Source organism: Rhinolophus hipposideros, assembly GCF_964194185.1.
Source record: "Rhinolophus hipposideros genome assembly, chromosome: 14".
NCBI classification, from domain to species: Eukaryota; Metazoa; Chordata; class Mammalia; order Chiroptera; family Rhinolophidae; genus Rhinolophus; species Rhinolophus hipposideros.
The window spans coordinates 47,037,102-47,064,922 of record NC_138060.1 but is presented as its reverse complement, the minus strand read 5'-3'; the positions used below and the strand labels follow the sequence as shown (position 1 = coordinate 47,064,922).

Sequence of the window (27,821 nt, the reverse complement as noted above, 5' to 3'; positions counted from 1 at the left end):
ACACACACACACACACACACACACACACGCTGCTTATAAGAGACCCACTTCACATCGTAAGACATAGAGAGACTGAAAGTAAAGGGATGGAAAAAGATATTTCATGCAAATGGAATTCAAAAAAAAAAGCAGGGGTAACAATACTTAATTAAGGCAAAACAGACTTTAAAACAAAGGTTTTATATATATATATATATATATATATATATATATATATATAACAAGAGACACAAAAGGATCTGGCAATTCTACTTCTTGCTATTTATTTGAAGAAACCCAAAACACTAATTCGAAAAGACATATACATGCCTATGTTCTCTGCAGCATTCTTTACAATAGCCAAAATATAGAAACAACCTAAGGGTCCATCAAAAGACAAACGGATAAAGAAGAGGTGGTACATATATACAGTGGAGTATTATTCAGCCATAAAAAGGAATGAAATCTTGCCATCTGTAACAACATGGATGGACCTAGACGGTATTCTACTAAGTGAAATAAGTCAGATTGAGAAAAACAAATACCATATAATTTCACTTAATATGTGGAATCTAAAAACAAAGGAACAAACAAAAGAAACAAACTTATAGATACAAAAAACATTTTGATGGTTGCCAGATGGGAGGGGATTGGGAAGATAGGTGAAAAGAGCAAAGGATTAAGATGTGCAAATTGCCAGTTATAAAAGCAGTCACATAAAGTACAGCATAGAGAACATAGTTAATAATGTTGTAATAACTATGTATAGTATCAGACGGGTACTAGACTTATTGGGGTGATCACTTTGTAAGTTGTATAAATGTGCAATCACTATGTTGTACACCTCAAACTAATATAATATTGTATGTCAAGTGTGATTGAAAAATAAAAAATTATTAAAAATAAAAAAGACTGCAAAATAAACTATATATTGAAGTCATTTAATTTTCTACATTGGGCATCATACTAAAAACCACTTTGTTCCATTCTTTGTCTGAATCTATAGAGATGGCAACTGAAAGTGGTAAAAATGGGATCATTTCACTTCTTTCCATTATCAGTACAAAGAGATATGCCTCAAAAGTGACCAATATTAAAAAGTGACCCATTTAAATAGGCATGGTCTACCATTTCTGTGAATCTAAATGGAAAAAAAAAAGAGTAATTTGAAATTATATTTTGCCAAATGAACAACTGAGAGCTCAGTTTGAGAAAACAGTTGTCATTTCCCCCTTCATGTGCCAAATGAAAGGAGCCTGACTGAACCAACAGTCCCTATGAAATTAACTGCAGAGCCTTTTAGATTAAGGCCTTGTGACTCACCTGAGAGAAACTCAGCTGTCCTCAACAATGGATTAGAGCTCGTGAAAGAAAAGAAGTTGATTTGGGTCTATGTTATGCATATCCACAAAACCTCATACCTAAAGAGCAAACTATCCTTTCAAATCATATGTGTGTTAAAGTATGTATAATTAAGATATATTAGGCAACAAATACAGAATGGAGTCTGCACATGAATATCATAGAAATTATAAAAAGTACTTTAAGATACGTAACAAAAACCAGTAATATACCACAGTGAGATACCATCTCACACCAATTAGGATGTTTAACTCTACTTACAGTCAAAACTATAACTGGGATAGGATTAACCTTGACGTTCTCCTCAAGTGACAATATTCTTAACAGGATACCAGTGAAAAAGAGAGTCAATGCTTAAATTCTTCAGGACAAATAATATATTGGTGTCATAAGAAAAAGAATTGTGATTGAAAGGAAAGCCTATACCTGTCGTATTTTCTGTGTTGAGTGGTGGGGTTGGTACATGGCAGACCCAGGGAAGGTTGAATGTAAACTAGGGGGATATTGGGATGAACCTCTAGATGAATAGGCAGTGAAGTGAACATGTGAGATGGCTACTATAAAATAAACAAAAAAAAAGAAAAGAAAAATAACAAGTGTTGGTGAGCACATAGAGAAATTAAAAGCCTTGTGTACTCTTGGTGGGAATGTGAAATGGTGCACCTGCTCTAGAAAACAGTATGAAGATTCTCAAAAATATTAAAAATAGAATTGCCATAAGATCCAGCAATTCCACTTCTTGTTATAAACCCAAAAGAACTGAAAATAGGGTCTTGAAAAGGTATTTGTACACCAATGTTCACAGCAGTATTATTCACGATAGGCAAAAGGTGAAAACAATCGAAGTATCCAGTGGTGGATGAATGGATAAACAAAAAGCAAACAGCGCCTCCAATAAGGGGTTAATATCCAAAATATATAAATAATTCGTGCAACTCAATAACAAAAAAACATACAATCCAATTCAAAACTGGGCAGAGGACCTGAACAGACACTTCTCCCAAGAAGACATACAAATGGCCAACAGATATATGAAAAAATGCTCAACTTTACTAGCTATTAGAGAAATGCAAATCAAAACCACAGTGTGATACCACCTCATTACTGTTAGAATGGCTATCATCAATAAGACAAATAGTAACAGGTGTTGGAAAGGCTATGAAGGAAAAGGAACCCTCATACTCTGTTGGGTGGAATGTAAATTGGTACACCGCTATAGAAAACAGTATGGAGGTTCCTCAAAAATTAAGAATAGAGTTGCCATATGATCCAGCAATCCCTCTCTCCTGGGTATCTGAAAACATTTATCTATAAAGATATATGAGTATGTGTACCACATACTCCGATGTTCATTGTAGCATTATTTACGGTGCCCAAGACATGGAAACAATTAAAGTGTCCTTCGATAGATGATTGGTACATACATACACAATGGAATACTATTCTGCCATTAGAAAAATGAAATACTGCCATTTGTGACAACATGGATGGATCTTGAGATTATTATGCTAAGCGAAATAAGTCAGACAGAAAAAGTCAAGAGCCATATGATTGAACTCACATGTGGGATATAAAACTGAATGCAACAAAGGAACAAAACAAACAAAGAAACAAAAACTCATAGACACAGACAACAGGTTGGTGATTACCAGAGGATAAGGGGGAGGAGGAATGGTAGAAGAGGGTGAAGAGAGTCAAACATATGGTGATAGAAGGAGAACTGACTCTGGGTGGTGAGCAAACAATGTGATATATAGATGATGTATTATAGAAATGCACACTTGAAGCCTATGTAATTTTATTAAAAATTGTCACCCCAATAAATTTAATTTTAAAAAATGTGGTATATAAATGCAATGGACTATCACTCAGATTTTGGAAGAAAGGAAATTCTGACATGTGCTACAACATAGATGAACCTTGAAGACATTATGCATGCTAAGTGAAAGAAAGTCACAAAAGGACAAATACTGTATGACTCCACTAACAGGAGGTATCTAAAGTAGTCAAATTCATAGAGACAGTAGTAATAATTATTACCTTTTTGGTGTATTGTGAGATTTAAATAATATAATCTATGTGAATAAAGCTCCCAAAACAGTATGTGGCAGATAATAATCAACAATGTTCTCTTTCATTTTAGCTAATAAAGACATTTTAGTTAGCGTGAGAGAGAGAGAGACAGAGACAGAGAGAGAGAGAGAGAGAGAGAGAGAGAGAGAGAGAGAGAGAGAGAGAGAGAGACATCTTAACCTTTGCAATACCAGGAAAAATAGTTTAGTGATAATATAATTCACTATAGTATCATCTTTTTAAGTGATTCCATCATTCTTCTTTTTAAACAAATAATTATTTTAGTCTTTTAACATATTGGGAATAACTGATTAGTAATGATAAATTAGCAAAATATTTCAAGATTTAGGAAAAAAATAAGAGCACTGAAATCCCACAATACATTTTAGATTTATAAAAGGGCTTAGTAGAAACTAACAGTAATTATAAGACAGAATAAGTTTCATTGTATCAAAAAAAATGTTCTCCTTGTTTTTTGAAAGATCTCTAATAACCATACAAGTCATGATAAAATGTTAATCTTCACAAATAGTTAAAACTGCATACAAAAGAAATTCAAAAACTAAAATTAGATTTAATGGACCCTGATTGTATGCTAAGAAGTCACTGGAAATAGAATATAAATTTGTTATGTTTCTCCTCAAAATGTATGTCATTCTTACATAAAATTTTCAGTAGGGAGAATGATTGGGAATAGAAATGTCCAAACTGTTGTGCAAAGAACATTTTACGTTCAAAAGTTGTAGAACCATCTCCCAATACAAGAGAAGAGTGTTTTAGGAAGTATCAACAACCTGATTTTCAAATGCCAAAAGGAAATGCTGATGTAATACTTTAAAACATTACAATTACTAATGATTATCCTATTAATAACAGTAAGTCCATGTTCAACTTCAGCAACACCAATCACTTTCTAAGAGCTAGATTTTCTCTAGTGAGAAAGGTTTAATTTCCTCCCTTCAGAAATCTCCGCATGTAGGGACCCGCACATACAGAGTGAAAAGCAGTTACCAGGAAATGTAGATGTGGATAATTAAAAAGGCCTCTACTCCTCTTCTGAGCTATATCCACATCATATTTTTAAAGTGCAAAAAAGGAACTGCGGGTAGAAATTAAAAATGTTCCGAATGACTAGAGGTGGTTATGCTTCATGACCTATAACAGACATTAATTTTTTTTATTTACAACCATATTAGAGAGGAGTACAAGTATTATCATAAATCAGGGTTTTCTCTTCTTTAAATAATTTTTTTAAAGCTTATCCATTCATGGCCTCAGAAAAATAGTCAGTATGTGCTTCTTTAAATGTGACAGCTGAGAGCATTTTCTTAAAAAGATAAAGGAAAGTCCAGTTTCCAGTCTGGCATGTAAGGAGCTTAGAAGTCACCACCCTGTCCTAACAAGTAAAAAAGCTGAACAAATTGAAAATCAGTAACTCTTCTTAGATCCTTCAGAGAAATAAGGTCACAGAGCAAACTACTACCGCATAATTTGGAGGGACAAACAGGAGAATACAAAGAATCACAACTTACCAGAGCAGAAACCTCCACAAGAACTAGTGCCGGATCACAGTCTCACACTCCCTGACTTTAGCTTGTACTACAGGGCAACAATGATCAAAACAGCATGGTATTGGCAGAAAGACAGACACACAGAACAACAGAATTGAATTGAGGACCCAGAAATAAACCCACATAAATATGGACAGATAATTTCTGACAAAGAAGTAAAAAACATACAATGGAGAAAAGACAGCCTCTTCAGTAAATGGTGCTGGGAGAATGGGAAAGCCATGTGCAAAAGAATGAAACTGAAATGCTATCTGTCACCATGTACCAAAATTAATTCAAAATGGATCAAAGACCTAAGCATAAGACCTGAAACAATAAACTGCACAAAAGAAAACATAGGTACTAAACTTATGGACCTTGGGTTCAAAGAGCATTTCATGAATTTGACTCCAAAGGCAAGGAAAGTAAAAGCTAAAATAAAGGAATGGGACTATATCAAACTTAAAATCTTCTGCACAGCAAAAGAAACCATCGACAAAATAAAGAGGTAACCAACTGAATGGGGGAAGATTTTTGCAAACAGTACCTCCGATAAGGAGCTAATATCCAAAATATACAAGGAACTCATACAACTCAACAACAAAAACACAAACAACCCAATTGAAAAATGGGCAGAGGACCTGAAGAGATATTTCTCCAAAGAGAACATACAAATGGCAATAGACACAAGAAAAAATACTCAACATCACTAATCATCAGAGAAATACAAATAAAAACCACAATGAGATATCACTTCACACTAGTTAGAATCAACAAGACAAATAGTAACAAGTGTTGGAGAAGCTGTGGAGAAAAAGGAACCCTCATACACTGTTGGTGGGAATGCAGACTGGTGCAGCCGCTATGGAAGGCAATGTGGAGGTTCCTCAAAAAACTAAGAATTGAATTACCATATGACCCAGCATCCCTCTCCTGGGTATCTACCCAAAAAGTCTGAAAACATTTATCCATAAAGACACGTGTGCTCCAATGTTCACTGCAGCTTTATTTACGGTGGCCAAGACATGGAAACAACCAAAGTGTCCTTCGATAGATGAACAGATAAAGAAGTTGTGGTATATATACACAATGGAATACCATTTGGCAGTGAGAAAAGATGAAATAGTACCTCTTGTCACAACATGGATGGATCTTGAGATTACAACGCTAAGCGAAATAAGTCAGACAGAAAAAGTAGAGAACCATATGATTTCACTGATGTGTGGTATATAAAACTGAAAACAACAAAAGAACAAGACAAACAAATGAAGGAACAAAAACTCATAGACATAGACAATAGTTTAGGGGTTACCAGAGGGTAAGTGGGGGGGGCTCCAGAAGAGGGTAAACAGGGTCTAATATATAGTGATGGAAGGAGAACTGACTCTGGGTGGTGAACAAACAACATGAGATATAGATGATGTAATACAGAATTGTACACCTGAAATCTATGTAACTTCACTAACAATTGTCACCCCAATAAACTTTAATTAAAAAAAAAAAAAGAACTAGTGCCAGGGCAGGAAAACATAGCTGTAATTGATGAATTTCTGGAGCCTCAGTGTGAATAAGCCTGAGAGATGAAAACTCTAGGGGGACCAAGTCATGGGAGGGAGATGTACTTTTGTGAGTTTACTTCCAGGAGCTCTATCAGCCTCTCACAGTGAAGAATAGAGAAACATTCCCTTGAGTTTCAGGCAATGTGAGGGGAAAAAAACACATTTTGAAATATGCCAGGGCATTCAGTTCTTCTGAAGAAGGCCTGACCTCAAGAGAAACTATTTTACTTGAGCATAACCTATTGTAGTTTTTTCAGAGCCTAACCAACTAGGGGAAAAGAAAATACCCAAATCCAAGTTGCTCTAGTCTACCCTATGAAAGAAAGGAGATACACAACTCCAGCTCCCTTTAGCCGTTTTGTACTTCTTAAGCTGATTAAAAAAAAAAGAGAGAAGTACTTGTAAAGTTCAAAGCTCAGGACTGAGACCTAAGCGTAGGACTACCACAACATGCCTTACCACTATACTACTAAAGACCTATTTACCTCAGCTCCTTTTACCCAATACATCATGTTCACATTTCCACCCAAAATTACAAGACATACTGAAAGGCAAAAAACAGTCTGAAGTCACAGAGCAAGCATCAAAAGAAGATGCAGATATGTCAGAGATGTTGGAATTATTAAATTGTGAATTTAAAACATTTATGATTAATATACTAAGGGCTGTAATGTTAAAAGTAGACAATGTGCACAAACAGATGGGTAATGTAAGCAGAGAGATGAAAATTCTAAGATATAATAAAAAAGAAATGTTAGCAATCAAAATACTGTAATAGAAATGAAGAATGCTTTTGACGGGCTTATCAGTAGACTGGACACAGATGAGGAAAGAATCTGTGAGGTTAAGTTTCTAAAACTGAAAAGCAGAGAGAAAAGATGGAAAAAAACAGAATATGCAAGATCTATGTGACTATAAAAGTATAACATATGAATACCAAAGGAAAAGAGAGAACAGAACAGATGAAATATTTAAGGTAATAATAACTGACAACTTCCCCAAATTAATGCCAGGCACTAAACCATAGATCCAGGAAGCTCAGAGAATACCAAATAGGATAAATGCCAGTAAAGACTATACCTAGGTATATCATATTTAAACTACAGAAAATCAAAGATAAAGAAAAATTCTTGAAAGAAGCCAGAGAAGGAAAACTACCTTAGTATAAAGGAGCAAAGATAAGAATTTCATCCAAATTCTCCCCAAAAACCATACAAAAAAGAGGAGAATGGAATGAAATATTCACAGTACTGAGAGGAAAAAGTCACCAAATTGGAATTCTGTACCCTGTGACCTTCCAAGAAATGTTAAAGGAGAGAAAATGATATGGATCAGAAACTCAGATCTACATAAAGAAAGGAAGAGATTAGAGAATGACAAAATGAAGGTAAAATAAAAACTTTTATTTTTCGTATTCTTAAAGCCTCTAACAGAAAAGTGTGTTCAAAATAATAGCAACAATATATTCGTGTGTGTGTGTGTGTGTGTGTGTGTGTGTGTGTGTATAAGTCAAAGGAACAATAACAGTGATATAAGGGAAAGAAGGAGGAATTAGAAAAATTTTGTTATTTAAGGTACATATATTGCTTATGAAGTAGTGTGGTGTTATTTGAAAGGGAGCTTGGATAACTTGTAAACAAATATTCTAAATTCTAGGAACACCACTTTAAAAAGTTAAAAAGAAAGTATAATTGATATGCTGAGAAAGGAGCAATAATAGAATTATACAAAATATTCAAGTAAAACCACAATAAGCCAATAAAGAGTGGAAGAAAAAACAGAAACAAAGAACAGGGAAACAAATAGAAAACAGTAACAAATATGGTACTTATTAATCTAGCTATATCAATAACCACTTTAACAATGGTCTAAAAACACCAATTAAAAGACAGAGAATGTCAGAGTGAATCAACAAACAGGACCCAATTATATGTTGTCTACAAAAAAAAGACATATAAGTTAAAAGTAAAGAGAAAGATAAAAATATACTTTGTTAACACTAATCAAAAGAAAGCAGGAATAGCCATATTAATTTCAGACAGAGCAGACTTCAGAGAAAGGAAAGTTATCGAGGAATAAAGAGGAGCATTACATAATGATAAAATGGTCAATACTTTAAGAAGACATAATGATCATTAATATGAACGTGTCTACCGGAAGAATGTCAAAATATGTGAGGCAAAAGTGATGGAACTTAAGGAGAAATCGATGAATTCACTATTATAACTGGAGATTTCAACACCTCTCTACCAGAAATGAACAGGTCCAGCAAGCAGAAAATAATTAAGGACACAGCTGAAATCAATATCATCAATCAACTGGCTATAATTGACATCTATAGACTACTTCATTCAACAACAGCAGAATACACATTCTTCTCAAGCTCACTTGGAATATTCACCAAGACAGACTACATTCTGGGACACAAAACATACCTATGAGGCATGACAATTAAGTTCAAGAACTCATCCTAGAAAAAGTGCTACACGCCTCATTGCTGAATATCACCATAGTCACCTTTGAAGTACTCCCCTTGGGAAGCTATGCACTGATGTCAGTGCCTAGTCCACCCTTCAAAGCAATTTTGGAACTCTTTCTGGAATGGCCATCAGAGCTGTCGGCATACTATCTTTGATGTTTTGAATATCATCAAAATGTCTTCCTCTCAATATTTCCTTTATCTTCGGGTAAAGAAACAAGTCATTGGAGGCCAGATCAGGTGAGTAAGGAGGGTGTTCCAATGTAGTTATTTGTTTACTGGCTAAAAACTCCCTCACAGACAGTGTCGTGTGAGCAGGTGCATAGTCATGATGCAAGAGCCATGAATTGTTGGCAAAAAGTTCATGTCGTCTAACTTTTTCACACAGCCTTTCAGCACTTCCAAATAGTAAACTTGGTTAACTGTTTGTATAGTTGGTACAAATTCATAATGAATGCTCCCTCTGATATCAAAAAAAGTTAGCAACATTGTTGCAACAAGTTCATGAACTTAATTGGCAGACCTTGTATAATAAAATAGTTATATAAAGTAGTCTGCTCTCGGATCACAATGGAATTAAACTAAAAATCAAAAACATATATATAGCTGGAAAATACCAAAATACTTAGTGATTAAACAGCACAATTCTAAATAACATGAGTCAAAAAAGACATCTCAAAAGAAATTTAAAAATGTTATGAACTGAATGAAAATGAAAATAAAGCTTATAAAAATTTGTGAGATGCAGCAAAAGCAGTGCTTACAGGGGAATTTATAGCATTCAATGCATATATTATGAAAGAACAAAGATTTAAAATCAGTAATCTAAGCTTCCACCTTAGAAAACTAGAAAAAGAAGAACAAGTTAAATCTAAAATAAACACAAGAAAATAAATAAAAATTAGAGCAGAAACCAATGAAATTAAACACAGGGAATCAATAGAGAAAATAAAGAAAATCAAAGTTGTTTCTTTGAAACAATCAGTAAAATCAAAAAGCCTCTAGGTAAGCTAACTAAAAAGAAAGAGACAAAACATATCTCTATTACTAATCTCAAAAATTACTAATCTGTTACTAATATCAAAAATGAAAGCAAGAAAATCACTATAGATCCTGTGAACACTGAAAGAATAATAAAGGAATGCTATGAGTAACTCTATTCCCACAAAGTTGATAACCTAGATGAAATGGGCTAACTCCTTGAAAGACACAATCTGCCAAAAGTCACACAAAAGAAATACACAACCTGAAGAGGCCAATATCTGTTTAAAAAATTACAAATAGAAAGCATCATGCCCAGATGGGTTCAGTGGTAAATTCTACCAAACATTTAAGGAAAAAAATTATACCAATTCTCTACAAACTCTTCCAGAAATAAAAGCAGAGGGAATGCTTCCTAACTCATTCAATGAGACCAGTATTATCCTAATACCAAAACCAAATAAAGACATTACAGGAAAACTATAGACCAATATCTCTCATGAACATAGATGCAAAAATTCTCAACAAAATATCAGCAAATCAAGTCCAATAATATATAAAAAGAATTATGCACCACAACCAATTAGGATTTATCCCAGGTATGTAAGACTGGTTCAACATTCAAAATAAATTAATATAATTCATGGTATGAACAGCCTGAAGTAGAAAAGTAACATGGTCATATCAATAGATGCAGATAAAGTACTTAACAAAATATAACACCCATACATGATAAAAACTCTCACCAAAGTAGGACTGAGGATAAGTAGGACTTATCCTCAACTTGATAAGAAGAATCTACAAAAAACCCATAGTTAACAGCAAATGTAATGGTGAGAAACTTGAAGCTTTCCCACCAAGATCAGGAACAAGTCAAAAATGTGCTCCCTCACTACTCTTTTCGATATTGTATTGGAACTCCTAGCTAATACAATAAGACAAGAAAAAAAAAGGAAAGTTATACAGATTGGGAAGAAAAAAATAAAACTGACTTTGTTCATAAATGAAATGATCATCTATGTAGAAAATCCAAAAGAAGTAAAAAAAAAAATATATATATATATATATATATATATATATATATATATATATATATATACACACACACACACACTCCTGAAACAAATAAGTGATGATAGCAGGATACAAGGTTAATATACAAAAGTCAATCACTTTCCTATTTACCAGCAATGAACAAGTAGAAATTGAAATTAAAAACATATTATTGTTTATTAACACCCCCCCAAAATGAAATAGTTATGCATAAATCTAACAAAATATGGACAAGATCTATATGAGGAAAACTAAAAATTTCTGATGAACAAAGAAATACATAAATGTAGATACATTACATCTTCATAGACAGGAAGCCTCAAAACTATCAAGATGTCAGTTCTTCCCCACCTGATCACAGATTCAACACAATCACAATCAAAATCCCAGGAAGTTACTTTGTGGATATCAACAAGCTGATTCTAAAGTTTATATAGAGAGGCAAAGGCCCAGAACAGTTAACGCAATGATGAAAATGACAAAGTCAAAGGACTGACTGCAAAACTTACTATACAACTATAATATACAAGACAGTGAGTATTAGGAAAGAATAAAAAATAGACCAATGAAACAGATTAGAGAGCCCAGAAATAAACTCATGTAAATTTGGTCAACTGATCTTTGACAAAGAAGCAAAGACAATACAATGGAAAGAGGTATTTTCAACAAATGGTGTTGGAACAAATAGATATCCACATGCCTAACAACTGAATCTAGACACAGATCTTACATCTTTTGAGTTACACAAAAAGTAAATTAAAATGGATTACACATATAAATTTAAAATGCATAACTATAAAATTCCTAGAGGGTAACATAGGAGAAAATCTAGAAGACCTGGGGTATGCTAATGACTTTTTAGATACAACACCAAAGGCAAGGTCCATAAAATAAATAATTGATAAGCTGGATTCATTAAAATTAAAAACTTCTGCCTGTAAAGGACAGTGTCAAGAGAATGAGAAGATAATCCAGAGAGTGGGGAAAAATATTTGCAAAATACATAGCTAATAAAAGACTGATATACAAAGAACTCTTAAAACTCAACAAGAAGAAAATGAACCAGTGGATTAAAAAATGGGCAATGAATAGACACTGCACCCAAGATTTACAGATGGCAACAAGCACATGAAAGGATGTTCATCATATATCATTATGGAATTGCAAATTGAAACAATGAAATACTGCTATGCACCTAATAGAAGGACCAAAATCCAGAACACTAACAACACCAAATGCAGGTGAGGATGTGGAGCAATAGGAAACACCATTCATTGCTGGTGAGAATGCAAAACGGCACAGCCACTTTGGAAGGTAGTTTGGCAGTTTCTTATAAAACTAAAAACACTCTTACCATATGATTCAGGAGTTGTGCTCCTTGAATCATATTTACCCAAAAGAGTTGAAAACCGATGTCCACACAAAAACCTATACACAGATGTTTATACTAACTTTACTCATAATTGTCAAAATTTGGAAACAGCCAAGATATCCTTCACTAGGTGAATGGGTAAATAAACTGTGGTACACGCAAACAATGGAATGTAATTCAGTGCTAAAAAAAAAAAAGCTACAAAGACATGGGGGAAACTTAAATGCATACTACTAAGTGAAAGAAGCCATCTGAAAAGGCTATATCCTGTATGAGTCCAAATATATGACATTCTAGAAAAGACAAAACTATGGAGACAGTAAAAAGATCAGTGGTTGCCAGGTGTTGGTAGAAGGGTGGGAAAAGAGAAGGAATGAATAGGTGAAACATTGGGGATTTTTACACCAGTGAGACGATTCTGTAAGATATTGTAATGGTGAATACATGTCAGTATACATTTGTCCAAACCCATAGAATGTACAACACAAAGAGTGAATCTTAAGGTAAACTATGGACTTTGGGGGATAATGATGTGTCAGTGTTGGTTCATAGATTGTGACAATTGTATCACTGTGGTGTGCGATGTCGCTATTGGTGGAGGTTGTAATGTGGAGGGGCAGGGAGCATATGGGAACTCTGTACTCTCTGCTTAATTTTGCTGTGAACCTAAAACTGCTTTAAAAAATAAAGTCTATTTAAAAAAAAAGAATTCTGGAAAAAAGGTAGAGATAGGGCATCCACTCTAGAAACGTAGAACATGTAAGAAAATATTAATCCTACAGATAATACAAAATCCTAAAACTGAATTATAAAGAGACTATTTAAAAATACAATTGCAATGAATGTTCTTATATAAGAAAAAGCTTTCTAGCCCCAGCAGAAGAGTCACTCATTTAGATTAATTGTTAATACAACAAAAGAGGTACAACCAAACCATGTGGACAGGACTTTGAAATTTATCGTAGTATGACTGGGTCTATATTTACACATCATTTACTACAGGTTTCAACAATGAAAGAGTTCTATCGAACATAATAGTGTGCCAATTTTGCAGGGCAGGAAGAATTGAGGCCAAAAAAATTAGTAGTAACTATTTCTGGATTGGAAGAAATTTTAGACTGAAGAAATCCTCCAAGTTTCTGGGATGAAATAAATGGTTTGCCTCTAAGTTACTCACCTTTTGTAAAATATCTGAATAATGGCTAATTATCTCTCAAAACTACTTTGAACACAGTAAAATGCTTGATATGTACTAGAATTCACACTGGACGCTAAGCAGACTCAGGGATTACATTGCCTATTTTGGCGATAGTGAACGGTGAATACGAAGTGAGTGAGACTGATATGGCAAAGACTGAACTCCCAAAAGTCTGTTCAAGGCCCTCCATTTTGGCTACCTCAGAGAAAACAAAAAGTCTTTAGGTAAAAGTCTCAGTAATCAGGCTGGATTACATCAGATTCTGCATGTAAAAATCAGTAGACTTTCCACGAGAAAATGATCTGTCACTGCAAACCAATGATAAATAACCGCTCTCTCCAGACTCTCTGGACAATCCAGGATGCCAAAGGACCCATACATGAATACTTGGCATACACAACAATGGCAAAGACATAATTCCATAACTTATTGAGAGAGTGGGTCTACTGCTAGTGTAGACCTAACTTTAAAAACTAAATGACTATATTACTTCAAAGTATCAATGTTTAAAATAACTAAGTATTTCAAAGTTTATTTTGGTCACACAGAGAAATGTATAGTCCCAGCCAAGCCTAAAATTGTATTCGTGACAACAGAGTGAGTTCAACCTTTACTGCAGATGATGGAGATACTATATATTCAAGCACAAGGAATAAAATCGCATTTGCGGTAATAAATGTCTCTTTTCCTGGTCTCAGAGTAAACCAGAGTAGTTTTCATGTCATTCTTTTTCCGCTCTTTTCAAACCTACTTATTTGCTTTAAAAATCTGAACTTAGGTAGCTAGGTTAATATTTAAACTTTACTCAAATAAAATGTTTTCACCTGTAAGTTTTTAAAAATATACTTTAAATTTTTCCAAAAGAGAAAAAATATTACTGCTACCTTAAAATTCAGTTAGGAACAAAGGCCAGATCCTCCCACAGAGTAATCTGTTTTAGAATTTAAGGTGAAAAAGTGAAAAGGGGCCCTGTGAAATACAAAATTACTATTACTACTAAGCAGAAACATTTAAAAATATGTCAGTTTATTGAAAAACAACATTTTTACATGATAATCATCTTTTCTAAGTTTATATGTTATACCTACTATAATCCTTATGATGAATTCATATAAAAAGCTATCCATAAACCATAATATTTATGAATCGAGAGCTTCCTTTGAAAATGACCTGAAATATTGTATTTTGTCACCTAATTAAAGAGAATGCTGAAGGTTATAGCTTATCTCTGCCTTGAATTTATTTAAAAATAAAACATTTTGAGAAATACTTTGTTCTGAAATAATAGAGCATGTCCAAGTGAAAGTTTCACCCCAAGGATATATTTTAAAGCCATGGCTTCTAATTTTAAAATACATGCTTTGCACAACATGGATGGATCTAGAGAACATTATGTTAAGTGAAATAAGTCAGAAAGAGACTTTTATACCACTTCTTTTTATTCTTACATATTCCTGGCTAGAGAAACACCATTATGATCTCACTTATATGCGGAATCTAAAGAAAAGAATAAGTGAATGAACTAATCAGAAACAGTTTTGGGGACAAAAAGGAAAAAAACGAGAGTTGTTAGATGGGCGGGGGGGGGGCGTGGTGGTGGTGGGGGTGGGGATAAGGGAAAAGGTGAAGGGATTAGGAAGCAGCTGGTAACCACAAGATGGCCTCAGGGTTTTTGAAAATTAATTTGGGGAACGTATTCAATAATGTAAAGATTTTGTTGGGTATCCGATGGACAGGTGTCCCATTTGGGAGACCACCTCAGGGATACTGTAGATGCCTGATCATGGCACTGTACACCAGAAGCTAAACATTAATGAATGCCAACTATAATTTTATATATATAATGTGATGGCTCGGTGCGAGGTCGGAGGAATAGTGGATGGGGAGAGGGGGGGTTCACAGTGTGAAGGATATAAATGATGAACGTCTTAAGTATTACCTTGTCTTGTACACCTGAAACTAATAAATTAAAATAAATAAATAAAATAAAATAAAGAAGGAAAAAAATAAAAAAAAATAAAATACATGCTTTGAAATACACAAGAGGACCTATGTAGATAATGTGAAAGCAAAGAAGAGGACAGAAGCGCTCATTAAAACCCTCCATTTAAATAGAGTGGGTGTGTAGTCACTGAAAATAGTTTCAGAGAGTAAAATACATACTACTAATCCATACAAAAATTTTTCAGTGGACAAAGATATGAAGAAAAAGAGAGAGATTTTTAAATATGCAAACACGACTTGGAAAGCATGCATCTGAAAAAAATTCTTATTTGGGGGGTGGCAAAAATTTTTAAAAATCATATACCCTGTTTTGACAGGCAGCACATTTCCAGTCGTTGCTCAGGAGAACATCGATAAAGGAGGTATGCTTCTTCTAGTGCACTTTTATACCACTTCTTTTTATTCTTACATATTCCTGGCTAGAGAAAACAGAAAAATAAGAAGATTCATTTTAAATATATAATTTTGTTTTAATATGCACTTGATTTAGCTGTTGAGCTGGAACTAAATCTAATTTAAGTATTCTGTAATATATTACTTAGACTTTGGTATCTGATTATTATTATATTATTATTTTAGAATACAGCAAAGTTGTCTAAATTTTGCATGCTAATAGCCAAAGGGTCAGATTGTTAATTCACTAAGATAATAGTTTAATATGATTTATATCACCCTTAGTTATAAAAAGTTAAGACCACTAATATAACAAAGTACTCAATATTAATACATTTGATTGGAATAATGTTGATTCCCTTTTAAGTAACATAACAATGCTACTGAAGTAGTAGAAATTGAAAAGCGAAGTTTCTTATTGTAAGAAAATTGATTCAATTCACATGTAGTTTTGGTGTTATAGCAGACAGTCGACATATTCATTCATGCAGGTTCCTTAAACTTTCTGTGCCTCAATTTCTTCATCTGTAAAACGTGGATAGCAGTACAAACATCAAAAGGTCTCATGAGTATTAAATGAAATAATACATGGCAGTTTTCTGGAATATGAAGTACTCAATAAATGTTATTTTGCTTGAGTACAGCACTTTCTCTAAATGTTTATTTAGTTTTTAAAAATATATATTTTGAAAAGAAAAACAGAATCAACAAATCTTTAGGTGAAAAATAACTATATCTGGACCAAAAATGTGCCAATGTCATGTTAGAACTTGCTCAAAAAAGGTTTTTATAATATTTTTAAATGTTACAATTTATAAATGCATGCCACCATTTTCTTTTCAAAAACTTTACCATCAAAAAATAGAGGTGTTGGGCAGCCGGATGGCTCAGTTGGTTAGAGCATGAGCTCTGAGCAGCAGGGTTGCCGGTTCAATTCCCACACGGGCCAGTGAGCTGCGCCCTCCACAGCTAGATTGAAAGACAACGACTTGGAGCTAAGGGGCCCTGGAGAAACACACTGTTCCCCAATAAAAATTTTTTTAAAAAAATAGAGGTGTTTATTCTATTAATCCACACTTACCACTTGCATATAATGATCTTATCTTTATCTCAGATATAGAAGATAATTCACCCTTTACACAGAAATATAAATCTATGTAACATCTATATTCAATTTATTCAGAGAATGAAACTATATATTTAAAGCTCTTCTCAAATTCCACCTCATTCTTGAGTCCCCAAATTAATATTAACTATATGGTTCCCATTACATTTAATGTTTTCATTTAATTTTTATTACATTCTGACTTGCTTTTTAGTAATTTGCATTCACAACTGTCCCTGCCCATAAAAAAGTCCTTGAAGATAGAGGTAATAAATAAGATTTCATTTTTGTATCCTCTACAGTACCTATTTGCCGAATCTCTCTGCAGGTTATGTAAGAATTCAGATGGTGGTTTTTAAATTGCATGTGATCCTGGACACTGATTTGTTTGGCATAAAAGCAGTAAAACAATATAAGCAAACAAAAATCTACTTTTATACACAGAATCTTTAAATTTCATTGTGATTTCATAGGAAAAAAGATGAAATGACAGACAGATACAATCCAATAAACGTTAGAAAATTTATACTAATATAAGGATATCTAAGCTAGCATTTGCAGATTTAAGACATTTCTGCAACTCAAATGCTATAATGACGTAAAGGAAAAATGTATAGTGAAAAATCACCTAAAAGCTGATACAGCACTAAACAATTGAAGTTAAAGAAATTTCTTAAGAGAAACCAATACAATATATAGCTAAAGTAAACTTTGGTGAGTTGGGGAATTTAAGAGCTTTTTTAAAATATTAGATTTATTGGGGTGACATTGGTTAATAAAATTATATAGGTTGAAGAGCATTTTTAAAAATCTGTGTCTGAGTGTCAAGAATTTATCAGTAAGTATGTGCCACCTAGTGGTAATACCATTAAACATCTTCTAAGAAACAAAAAGTTAAGACTCTTAACAAAGAATTTTGAATTCCAGAATTAGGCTCAGCTGTGCATTGCATTTTTTAACTAGTTTGTTTTTTAATTGAAAAAGTGATAGGTGCACATTCTAAAGGTATAGAATGTGCCTCCCTACCCATCCCTCCTACTGTTTCCCCCAAAGGCACCCATTATTACCAGTTTCTTTCAGTCTTCCAGCAATATTGCATGTATCTACAAGGATTTACATCATTTATATAAATATATCTATTTTTTAAAACTCCTATAGTCACATATACTTTGAGTTTTCCAATTTGTCTGGCATATTTCTTCATTGATTTAATGATTCAACATATTCTAGACCCTCTAGGTCAGTCATTGAAGAAAACAGACAAAGCTTACATTCTAGCCAGTGAAACAGACGATCTACAATAAGCATAACAAATAAGACTACAGCATGTTAGAAGAGGTTATATGTGTAAGTACTGTGTAATAAAGAAAATATAAGGCAATAAAATGGTCAGGGTAAATCTCTTTGAAAAGGTGACATTTGAGCAAAGAACTGAGAAGGTCAGGGAGGTAGCCATGTACATGTCCAAGGCAAGAGCATTCCATGCAAAGAAAAATGCCATAAGGTAGGAGAATACAAGTATATTCGAGAAGCATCAGAGAAGCCAAGGCTGAAGTTGAACGAGGAAGAGGGAGAGCAACAGGGAATGGTGTCAGAAAATCAACAGGGACAAGATCCTGCATGTCCTTTCAGGTCATTGTAAGGACTCCGACTTTTACTGGGTGAAATGGGAACCATTGCAGAGTTCTGAGCAGAACATCATTTGATTTGATGTTTTAAAACAATCATTCTGGCTGTTTTAACGAGAGTAGACTATACAGAGGCAATTACAGATGTAGGACGACAGGCTATTGCAATAATCCAGGCAAGAAATGATGGTTGCGTAGACCAGGTCGCAGCATCCATTGTAGTGAAAAGTGTTAGGATTCTACATATAATTTGAAGTTAGAGAAAAAAGAATTTCCTGACTAAAACTAGCTGTGAGAGAAAGAGAGGTGCCTCTAAGGCTTTTGGACTGAGCAAACAGAAAGCTGGAATTTGCTGTCTACTGAGATGGTGGAAGGCTGTCAAGGAAGTGAGCTTTGAGGGAAAGATCAAGAATTCAGACACACTGTCAATAATATTGTAATAACTATGAATGGTGCCAGGTTGGTACTAGACTCATCAGGGGGACCACTTTATAAGTTATATAAATGTCTAACCACTATGTTGCACACCTGAAACTAATATAATACTGAAAGTCAACTGTAAATGAAAAAAAAAGAAAAAAAGAATTCGAATATGTTGAGTATGTGATGTCTATTATGACATCGAAGTGGAGATACCCAGTAGCCGTCTGATAAGGGAATTCAGGAAGAGAACTGAACTGCAGATAAAACTTAGAAATCATATGAACACATACAGTATCTAAAGACAAGGAACTGGATAAGATAATCAAGGAACTACTTATTATGGATTTATCTGGCAAATGCCCTAGTGATGGACATTTAAATTATTTCTAATATTGTGTAATTTGAAACAATGCTGCAGCGAAAAATTTTTAAACACACAATGCAATATACAGATGATATAAAAATATATGCTTGAAACCTATATACATTTATTAACCAATGTCATCCCATTAAATTTAATACGTATTTTTTTAAAAATTGTCATTTTGCCCATGTGAAAGTGTATTGCAGGATATATGCCTAGGCGTTAAATTACCAGGTTTAATGTATGTATATTTTAAATTTTGGAAGCTATTGTGAAATCAACTCTTGAATGACGTGGTCACAGTTTACAATGCCACAAATAATATGTTTCCTCCCACCCTAGAGAACATTTCTATTACCAATCTTTCAGATTTCTGTGAATATTTTTCAGGTAAAAATGGTTATTTCCTTTTTTATTATCATTTTCACTTCTTAAATTCAGTAACTATAAGCAGTTTTTCATATTTATCCAAGTTTATTGAGATGACAATAGATACGTAACATTGTGTAAATTTAAGGAGTACATGATTTGATATACATATATAAATAAATGATTACCATATTAAGGTTAGTTAACACCTTTATCAACTTATATAATAAACTTTCTGTGTATGTGTGTGGTGAGAACACTTAAGACCTACTCTCTTAGCAACTTTCAAGTATATATTATATTGTTAACTGTAGTTACCATGCTCTGTATGACGAGGTCTGACAATTACGTTCGCGAACTTCTTGCAATAATATCGCTAACCTTTTTTGATATCAGAGGGATTATTCATTATGAATTTGTACCAACTAGACAAACAGTTAACCAAGTTTACTATTTGGAAGTGCTGAAAAGGTGGCGTGTAAAAGTTAGATGACTTGAACTTTTCGCCAACAAGTCACGGCTCTTGCATCACGACAATGCACCAGCTCACACGGCACTGCCTGTGAGGGAGTTTTTAGCCAGTAAACAAATAACTACATTGGAACACCCTCCCTACTCACCTGATCTGTTCCCCAATAACTTCTTTCTTTACCTGAAGATAAAGGAAATGTTGAAAGGAAGACATTTTGATGACATTCAGGACATCAAGGGTAATATGATGACAGCTCTTATGGCCATTCCAGAAAAAGAGTTCCAGAATTGCTTTGAAGGGTGGACAGGGTGCTGGCATCGGTGCATAGATTGCCAAGGGGAGGACTTAGAAGGTGACTATGGTGATATTCAGCAATGAGGTATGTAGCACTTTTTCTAGGATGAGTTCGCAAACTTAATTGTCTGAACTTATAGATCCCAGAACTTATTCATCAATGTTTCATATTTTAAAAAGCAACTTATATTTTCTTATATGGAATGATTGTTCAAGTCCTGAGTTAATATTTATATTGATCTTTTTCTTATTGATGTATAAGAAATTTTTAGATATTAAAGAAGTAGTCCTTTGCTATATGTATTTTAAGTATTTCCTGTTTATGGTTTATATTTTAGTATATTTGTATTTCCTTTTTTCTCAACTTAAAACTTTCATTCTTGGGCCGGCCTGGTGGTTCAGGCAGTTGGAGCTCCGTGCTCCTAACTCCGAAGGCTGCCGGTTCGATTCCCACATGGGCCAGTGGGCTCTCAACCACAAGGCTGCCAGTTCAATTCCTCCAGACCCGCAAGGCATGGTGGGCTGCGCCCCCTGCAACTAGCAACGGCAACTAGACCTGGAGCTGAGCTGCGCCCTCCACAACTAAGACTGAAAGGACAACAACTTGACTTGGAAAAAAGTCCTGGAAGTACACACTGTTCCCCAATAAAGTCCTGTTCCCCTTCCCCAATAAAATCTTTTAAAAATACCCTTTCATTCTTTTAGAACTAATTTGAATGTGAGATGTAAGGTATAGCTTCCACTTCATTTTTTTCTGAAGTAGCTAGCCATGAATACCACACAATTTATTAAACAACTTTTCTTTAATTAATTGAATACAACCTTAACCACTAACTGTATTTCCAAGTACTCTTGAGTCTATTTTTGAACTCTACATTGTTCTATCATTCTGTGAAATCACTGTTAATACCAAGCTGCTTTAATTAATGGAAATTTATCATAATTTTGTATTTTATAGGTCTAACTACCTCTTCTATATTTAATTTTCCTACAAATTTTAGAATTAGTGTTTTTAATCCTTCTTAAAATTGAGATTGCATTAAATTTACAAAATTAACTTTGGAAGAATTGACATCTTTCCATATTAAATCTTTCAAACCAAGAAGAGTTTTAAATCTTTCCATTTACTTAGGTTTTATGTTCTGTGTCTTAGTAGCATGGTAGGGTTTATTCATACAGATCTTGCACATGCTTCTTAATCATTCTCCAGTGTATTATATATGTTATGTTGCTATTATAAATGGGAACTTTTATCCCCTATTTTTACACTGGTTAACTCTGTATAGTAACATCATCCAAAGAAATTTCTGTATATTCAACTTCAAACTTTTTATATTCTCATGTAAATTGGGGTATGGGGTACCAAGCCAGTTTTGGCACCTCTTGTAAGTCCTGCATTTAGTCTTATACCTCAGTTTGCAATGTGAAAGTAATTTTTGTTCTCAGATTTTGTAGTTTTGAAGACTATGTCTTTCACTAAAACCTGAATATATCTAATAATTTTAGAACTTTGAAATTATCTTATCTCCCATCCCAAAACAAAACAAAAACACAGATAAGTTTTTAAACACGCTTGTTTAAGAAGGAAATTTTCAAGGCAACTCCCTGAGCAAACTTTCAAGCAGCTAAAAGCTTATAAAGTCAAAGATTAAGATCAATGACTTCAAATGAGACTATAGGAAGGGCTGGACATCTTCAAATCCCAGTCAATTCTCTGATCCCAAGCAGGAGTATTATGTCGTGTGTTGTGTTTTTTTTTTTTTAAATTACTTTGGCAAATTGAGTTTTCTTAATCAATTTTATTAAATTTGGGGTGGAGAGAAAAAAATAACTAATCATCCTGGAAAGAGAAGGATGACATGTAGTCTAAAAATTTGTCTGAATTTATGACTGTAACTAATATAATTCTTGCCAGATGTATTCTTGATAGATGAGAAAACATGTAAATATTTGAAGCAAGGATGAGATTTGAGACTAAACAAATGGATAGACAGGGATAGTGCCCTATGTCTGAGAAAATTCCTGGCTGTGTCCAAAACTGAAAAGTTTGTAAACTACTGTGCTATATGATCTTGTTTCAATCAAGTGTTACTGGCTGACTGAAGGCCTTAATATCTTTGTTACACTTTCCAGTGTTTGAGGAAGATGTTGAAGTCCTTTTTCAGTAACTTTTGACTCACCAAATAAGGTTGTTTCTATCACCACATACTAACAAGTAGTGGCAAATTCAAGGAAAAGAACACATATGTGTTTGTTCACTTAGTAAGGCCAGCGGAGAGAAATCTGCAATGTGGTAGAAATCCATGTCTTTTGTTGCTTTGTATTTTAAGATTGCTTATCCACATGAGAATTAAGCAAGATATAGTAGCCTGGAGTTGAAGCAACATAAATTTTACTCCTCAAACTTGAATGTATAAGTAGCATCACATTACCTTATTTTTGCTAAATAAAATTGAATGAGACAGCCCTCATTCAACAAGAATGATTGAACTTAGTCATTTTGGGGGCCACCTCTTACTTTCCCTAGGTTCACATAAATTGGAAAAAAATAAAAGGTACCTGAAGACTAAAGACAGATCATTCCTTTTCAATCTATAATAACTACATGAATAACATCTTTGTTCAAGTCCCTTAAAGTCAGGCAATCTAAAGAATCCTTGCAGAGGCTGGGAACCTTGAAGGGATGGGTTCAGTTTCCCTGGGTGCACCACACAGCTATCCTTCTCCGAGGTACCGCCTCTATCCAAGGCACTGACAGACCAGACAGTCCTCTTCCAAGTCTGGCAGAATCTCTTCTCTGTCTTGCTGCTCCTGCCTGTCCCTCTCCGAGGCACTGGCCTCTCCTTACCCAGTTCACCCTTCCCATTCTCAGAAAACTCAGGTCAAGTCGACAGGCAAGCTCTGCTTTTGATCCTCCCACCGGGAAACTCCCGAGACATGTGAACAGTAGGGGCCTTAACTACTTTTTGGAATAACGGAGAGGGAAAAATACAATAAAACAGAATCATTACTAACCAACCCCTGGTGTTTGGTTGGCTGTAGGGAAGAATTTGCTAGCTAAGGGATTCTGAATATTAGAATAAAAGGCAGGTGGCAGTCTTTCCTCTGCACCTCTTGTCATCCTACTCCCAGTGCACTCAGCAACAACTAACCTACTGTATCTTCATTTATTTCTTTGTTTACTATATATTTTATCCCACTAATTTAAGTCTCATCAGGGCATTTAAATTTTGTCTGTTTTGCTCACTTCTGAGCCTAGAAGAGTTGCATAAAATAGGAGCTCAGTAAATATTAATTAAGTAAAAACACATATGGGCTTTTTTATTTTCAGGGTGGCATGGGTAAAACCCAGTCAGAAAATTGGTCATGAAAATGAAAGTCTGCTACATTTTAATCCTGAATTATATGATTATGCTTAAAAAGATAAAAGAAAAACTTATAAATATGCTGACTATCTGCCATTATCATATAGTGATATCACTTCAAAGATAATATAGAACCTCATTTTTGGATAGAATTCAAATCTATAAAGTACTTCTTGGGCCACTGATTTATCTTATTATAGTAGTAGTATTTTTTTCTTGAAAAAAGTGTCTAACTTCAAGACTTTGAATGGTATGTAAAAAAATAGTACCTAATTTTAAAACTAAAGTAATTCAATCAAATGCTTCTTCATATGGCTGATTTGGAGGATGGTAGAGCCTTACTACAGTCCTGTAGGTACAATGGTAGCATATACAATCCAAAAGTACCAATTCCAATTTTGATTATATCAATATTAAAGTTAACCGCAAAATAAGTACTTACAATTTAGAAAATTTATCTTTTAGACACTATTGAGCACATGTTAAAAATCTGGAAAACCAGAATCGTAAGTACTTAGCCTGCTTTACTGAGCTTCATAAATTCATTGAAATGACTTCAAATATTGACCATTACTTTAAGTTATTTCTTACATAATGTGCCTTTTAAAATATAAGGATATAAGCCACAGATTTCATAATCTAAAGAATATATAATAATTTTCCTTTGGAATGCATCCCCACTAAATGAGGATCGACACTGCCGCCTATTATAAAGTACTCTGCCTGGTGATTTATGTCAATTGCTTCTGCTTGTACATTCAAACTTGCAGTGTAGCTCACTGACTAGCCATGTATTGCCCTGAGGCATCATTCTATTTACTATCATGCCAAAACCATCACTCTTCTCCTCTGTTGGGCAGATCGCTTTCACTTAAAGCAATTCAGTAGAAAGTTAATCACAAAGATATCTTGTCTTCCTTAAATTGGATTTCTACAACAGCAACCAGTAATCTAAACTGTAAGAGCATTCCCATCCCTTTGATGCAAAGCAGAAGATAGTCACATCACACCCATGTGTACCACACACTGCCTGGCTTCCTAGTATCAGCCTCCCTAATCAACTGATTGGTGATTGATTTCAACAATCAATTCTTACTCTGTTTAAGTTTCCTTAGACATAAATAGGAATTTTGCTTACTCTAATTCCACAAGATTTTAAGATCAAAATAACTTTTCCCCACTCCCACACCACCAGAAAGTAAGAACCAGATAACTAAAACAAAACAAAAGTTCTAGCTCTGTTTAGTCTGATCCTTTACATCAGTCTGAGAAATAATACTGAGAATGCAATGACTACTAGGGACAAATTAGGTAGAAAAGAAAGAATAAGGAATATTTACAGTGTGATTCCATTACGTGGCATGGAATACTGGGATTTTGTATTTGAATTCTATACAAAAGTTACCAATACTGGTATTGAGTACTCTCTACAACAACGGGGGTGGGAGGAGTAGAAAGCCAAGCCATTTAAGATAAAATAGCCCCAATGGACAAATTAGAAAAATCACAGGCTACTAGACAAGCTTTTTATTAACCTAGACTTTAACATATATTTACTAAGTATTTTGAATATCTAAGCTCTTTTCCTATCAAGATGGAATACACAACTGCTATACGCTGTGGTTGTTGCTAGTTTTTTTTAAAGAAGGCCAGTCTTACATTTTAGGCTAGTTTATTATCTGGGACTCACATCCTTTAGAAATCAATTTTTATATAACAAATGTATCAGTCATTTAAGGTGATGGACCTGAAATCAAATTTTGAGAGAAGGAGAGAGAAAAGTAAGAGGGCTCCACTTGTCACAGCAGGGAGAAAATCAGCCACCCTCCAAGGGAAACTATTTAAAAGGAAAAGAGAGTCTAACATCACAATTTTCTTGAAGATTTGCCTGGCTTCTTTAGCACCACAAACTCAAAAACACATTCATTTATTCCACAAATTAAACACAACAAAAATACACATTTTCATGAATATCTTCTTTAGCTAATTCCAGTAAACACAGAATATAGGTATTTATGGGGAAATAATCTGCTATAAAGTGGTTTTTGAGATTCACTAAGGAACTAAATAGATTCTCATAACACTCTCCAGTATATAGGTTCAGGAATATATATATGTTTCCAGTCTTATTGAGAAATAATTGACATACATCACTGTGTAAGTTTAAGGCATAGAGTATGCTGGTTTAATTTAAATGTATTGTAAAATGATTACCATAATAGGTAACCATAATAGGTAATGTACCATCTCATATAGTAAAAAGAAAAGAAAAAACAAGGAAAAACAATTTTTTCCCTTGTGACGAGAACTTTTGGGATTAACTCTCTTAACAACTTCCCTATATATCATACACAGCAGTGTTAACTCTAGTCATCATGTTGCACATGACCTCCCTAGAATTTACTTCTAACTGAAAGTTTGTACATTTTTACCATCTTCCTCCAATTCTCCCACCAACCACTCCCCACCCCCGCTTCCGGTAGCCACAAGTCTAATCTTTTGTTTTTTCTATGAGTTTGGGGAGGGGGGTTGTTTTTTTTTATTTTTCATTCCACGTATAAGTGAGATCAGGCAGTATTTGTCTTTCTCTGTCTGACTTCACTTAGCATAATGCCTTAAAGTAAATCCATGTTGTTACAAATGCTAGAATTTCCTCATTTTTAATGGCTGAATAATAAGGTATAATTTTAAATATATATTGATGAGTAAATTTGGGAACGGATAGTAGAATAAAACAAAAACATAAAGAAAAAAAACCCTTGGCATCCAGATACCAATGTTTGTATTCATAATAACCAATTACTGCTAAGGTTAGAAGAGAATGAAATAAATAATAACAGTCATGAAGATGCTCTAAATATATGGTTAGGAGTCAATGCATTAAACATGAATATAGAGCTTTCATATCTTTGTTCAACTTTGAAACGCCCTGGTTAAAGGCTAAGTTAATTAATCAAGTTGACTGAATTAATAACAGGAGATCAATAAGAAGGAGTTTGTGATTTTTTCCATTTACAGATGATAGCTTATTATGAATTTAGTATGCTTATGAAGATTAGAAGCAGATGGCCCAAGGTAAATTTCAATGAGGATTATATATTTGTAATCAGAAGACCCAGGCTTGAGTCCCAGTTCTGCCATAGAGTGACCTCAGGCAAGTCATTTAACCCAAGCCTCAACTTTCTTAAGAAGGAATGAGAATCACATGAGATAATTATGTAAAAAGTACTTTATAAAATGTAGAGCATTTTTCAAAAGTTAGCCATCAATATCACAAATGACGAGAACATAAATATTTATCATTTGGTCTCTGCAGGCCAATAAAATGAGGTAAGAATTCTATTCCCAATGGAGAGGAGTTGACTGAGTACATATTTTATTTCCATAGGAGTTCTACTATGAAAGACTCCACTTTTATTTTTTAATTTACTAATTTATCAAATCAATGCTTATATACTAGTAAATGTCAGATACAGTCTTAAGCACTTTACAAACAACTTATTTTAACTTCCTAACACGGTTGTGAGGTAGGCACTATTATTATCCGCATTTTACAGATGAGGAAACTGAAGCACTGAGTTTAGAACTTACCTAAGTTCATATAGCTAGTTAGTGGTCGAGCTGGAATTCATGCACAGGCTATCTAGTTCCAGAATTCTTGGGCTCAATTGCTATACACGCATACTGCATTGATATTGCAGGTTCAGTTACAGTCCACTATGATAAAGTGAATACTGAAATGCAGCAGTCATTTTTTTTGGTTTCCCAGTGCATATAGTTATGTTTACACTGTACTGT

At 34.0% G+C, this 27,821-nt stretch overlaps 1 protein-coding gene across 1 annotated transcript in view; it reads right to left on the bottom strand.

Annotated features, from left to right (window-relative positions):
- ZCWPW2 (zinc finger CW-type and PWWP domain containing 2) overlaps positions 1–27,821 on the bottom strand; it is a 132,654-nt gene that overhangs the window by 29,568 nt on the left and 75,265 nt on the right. The window contains exon 7 of the mRNA XM_081072557.1: positions 15,915–16,029. Coding sequence (XP_080928683.1) covers positions 15,915–16,029 — 115 coding nt within the window. The remainder of the gene's footprint in view (positions 1–15,914; positions 16,030–27,821) is intronic.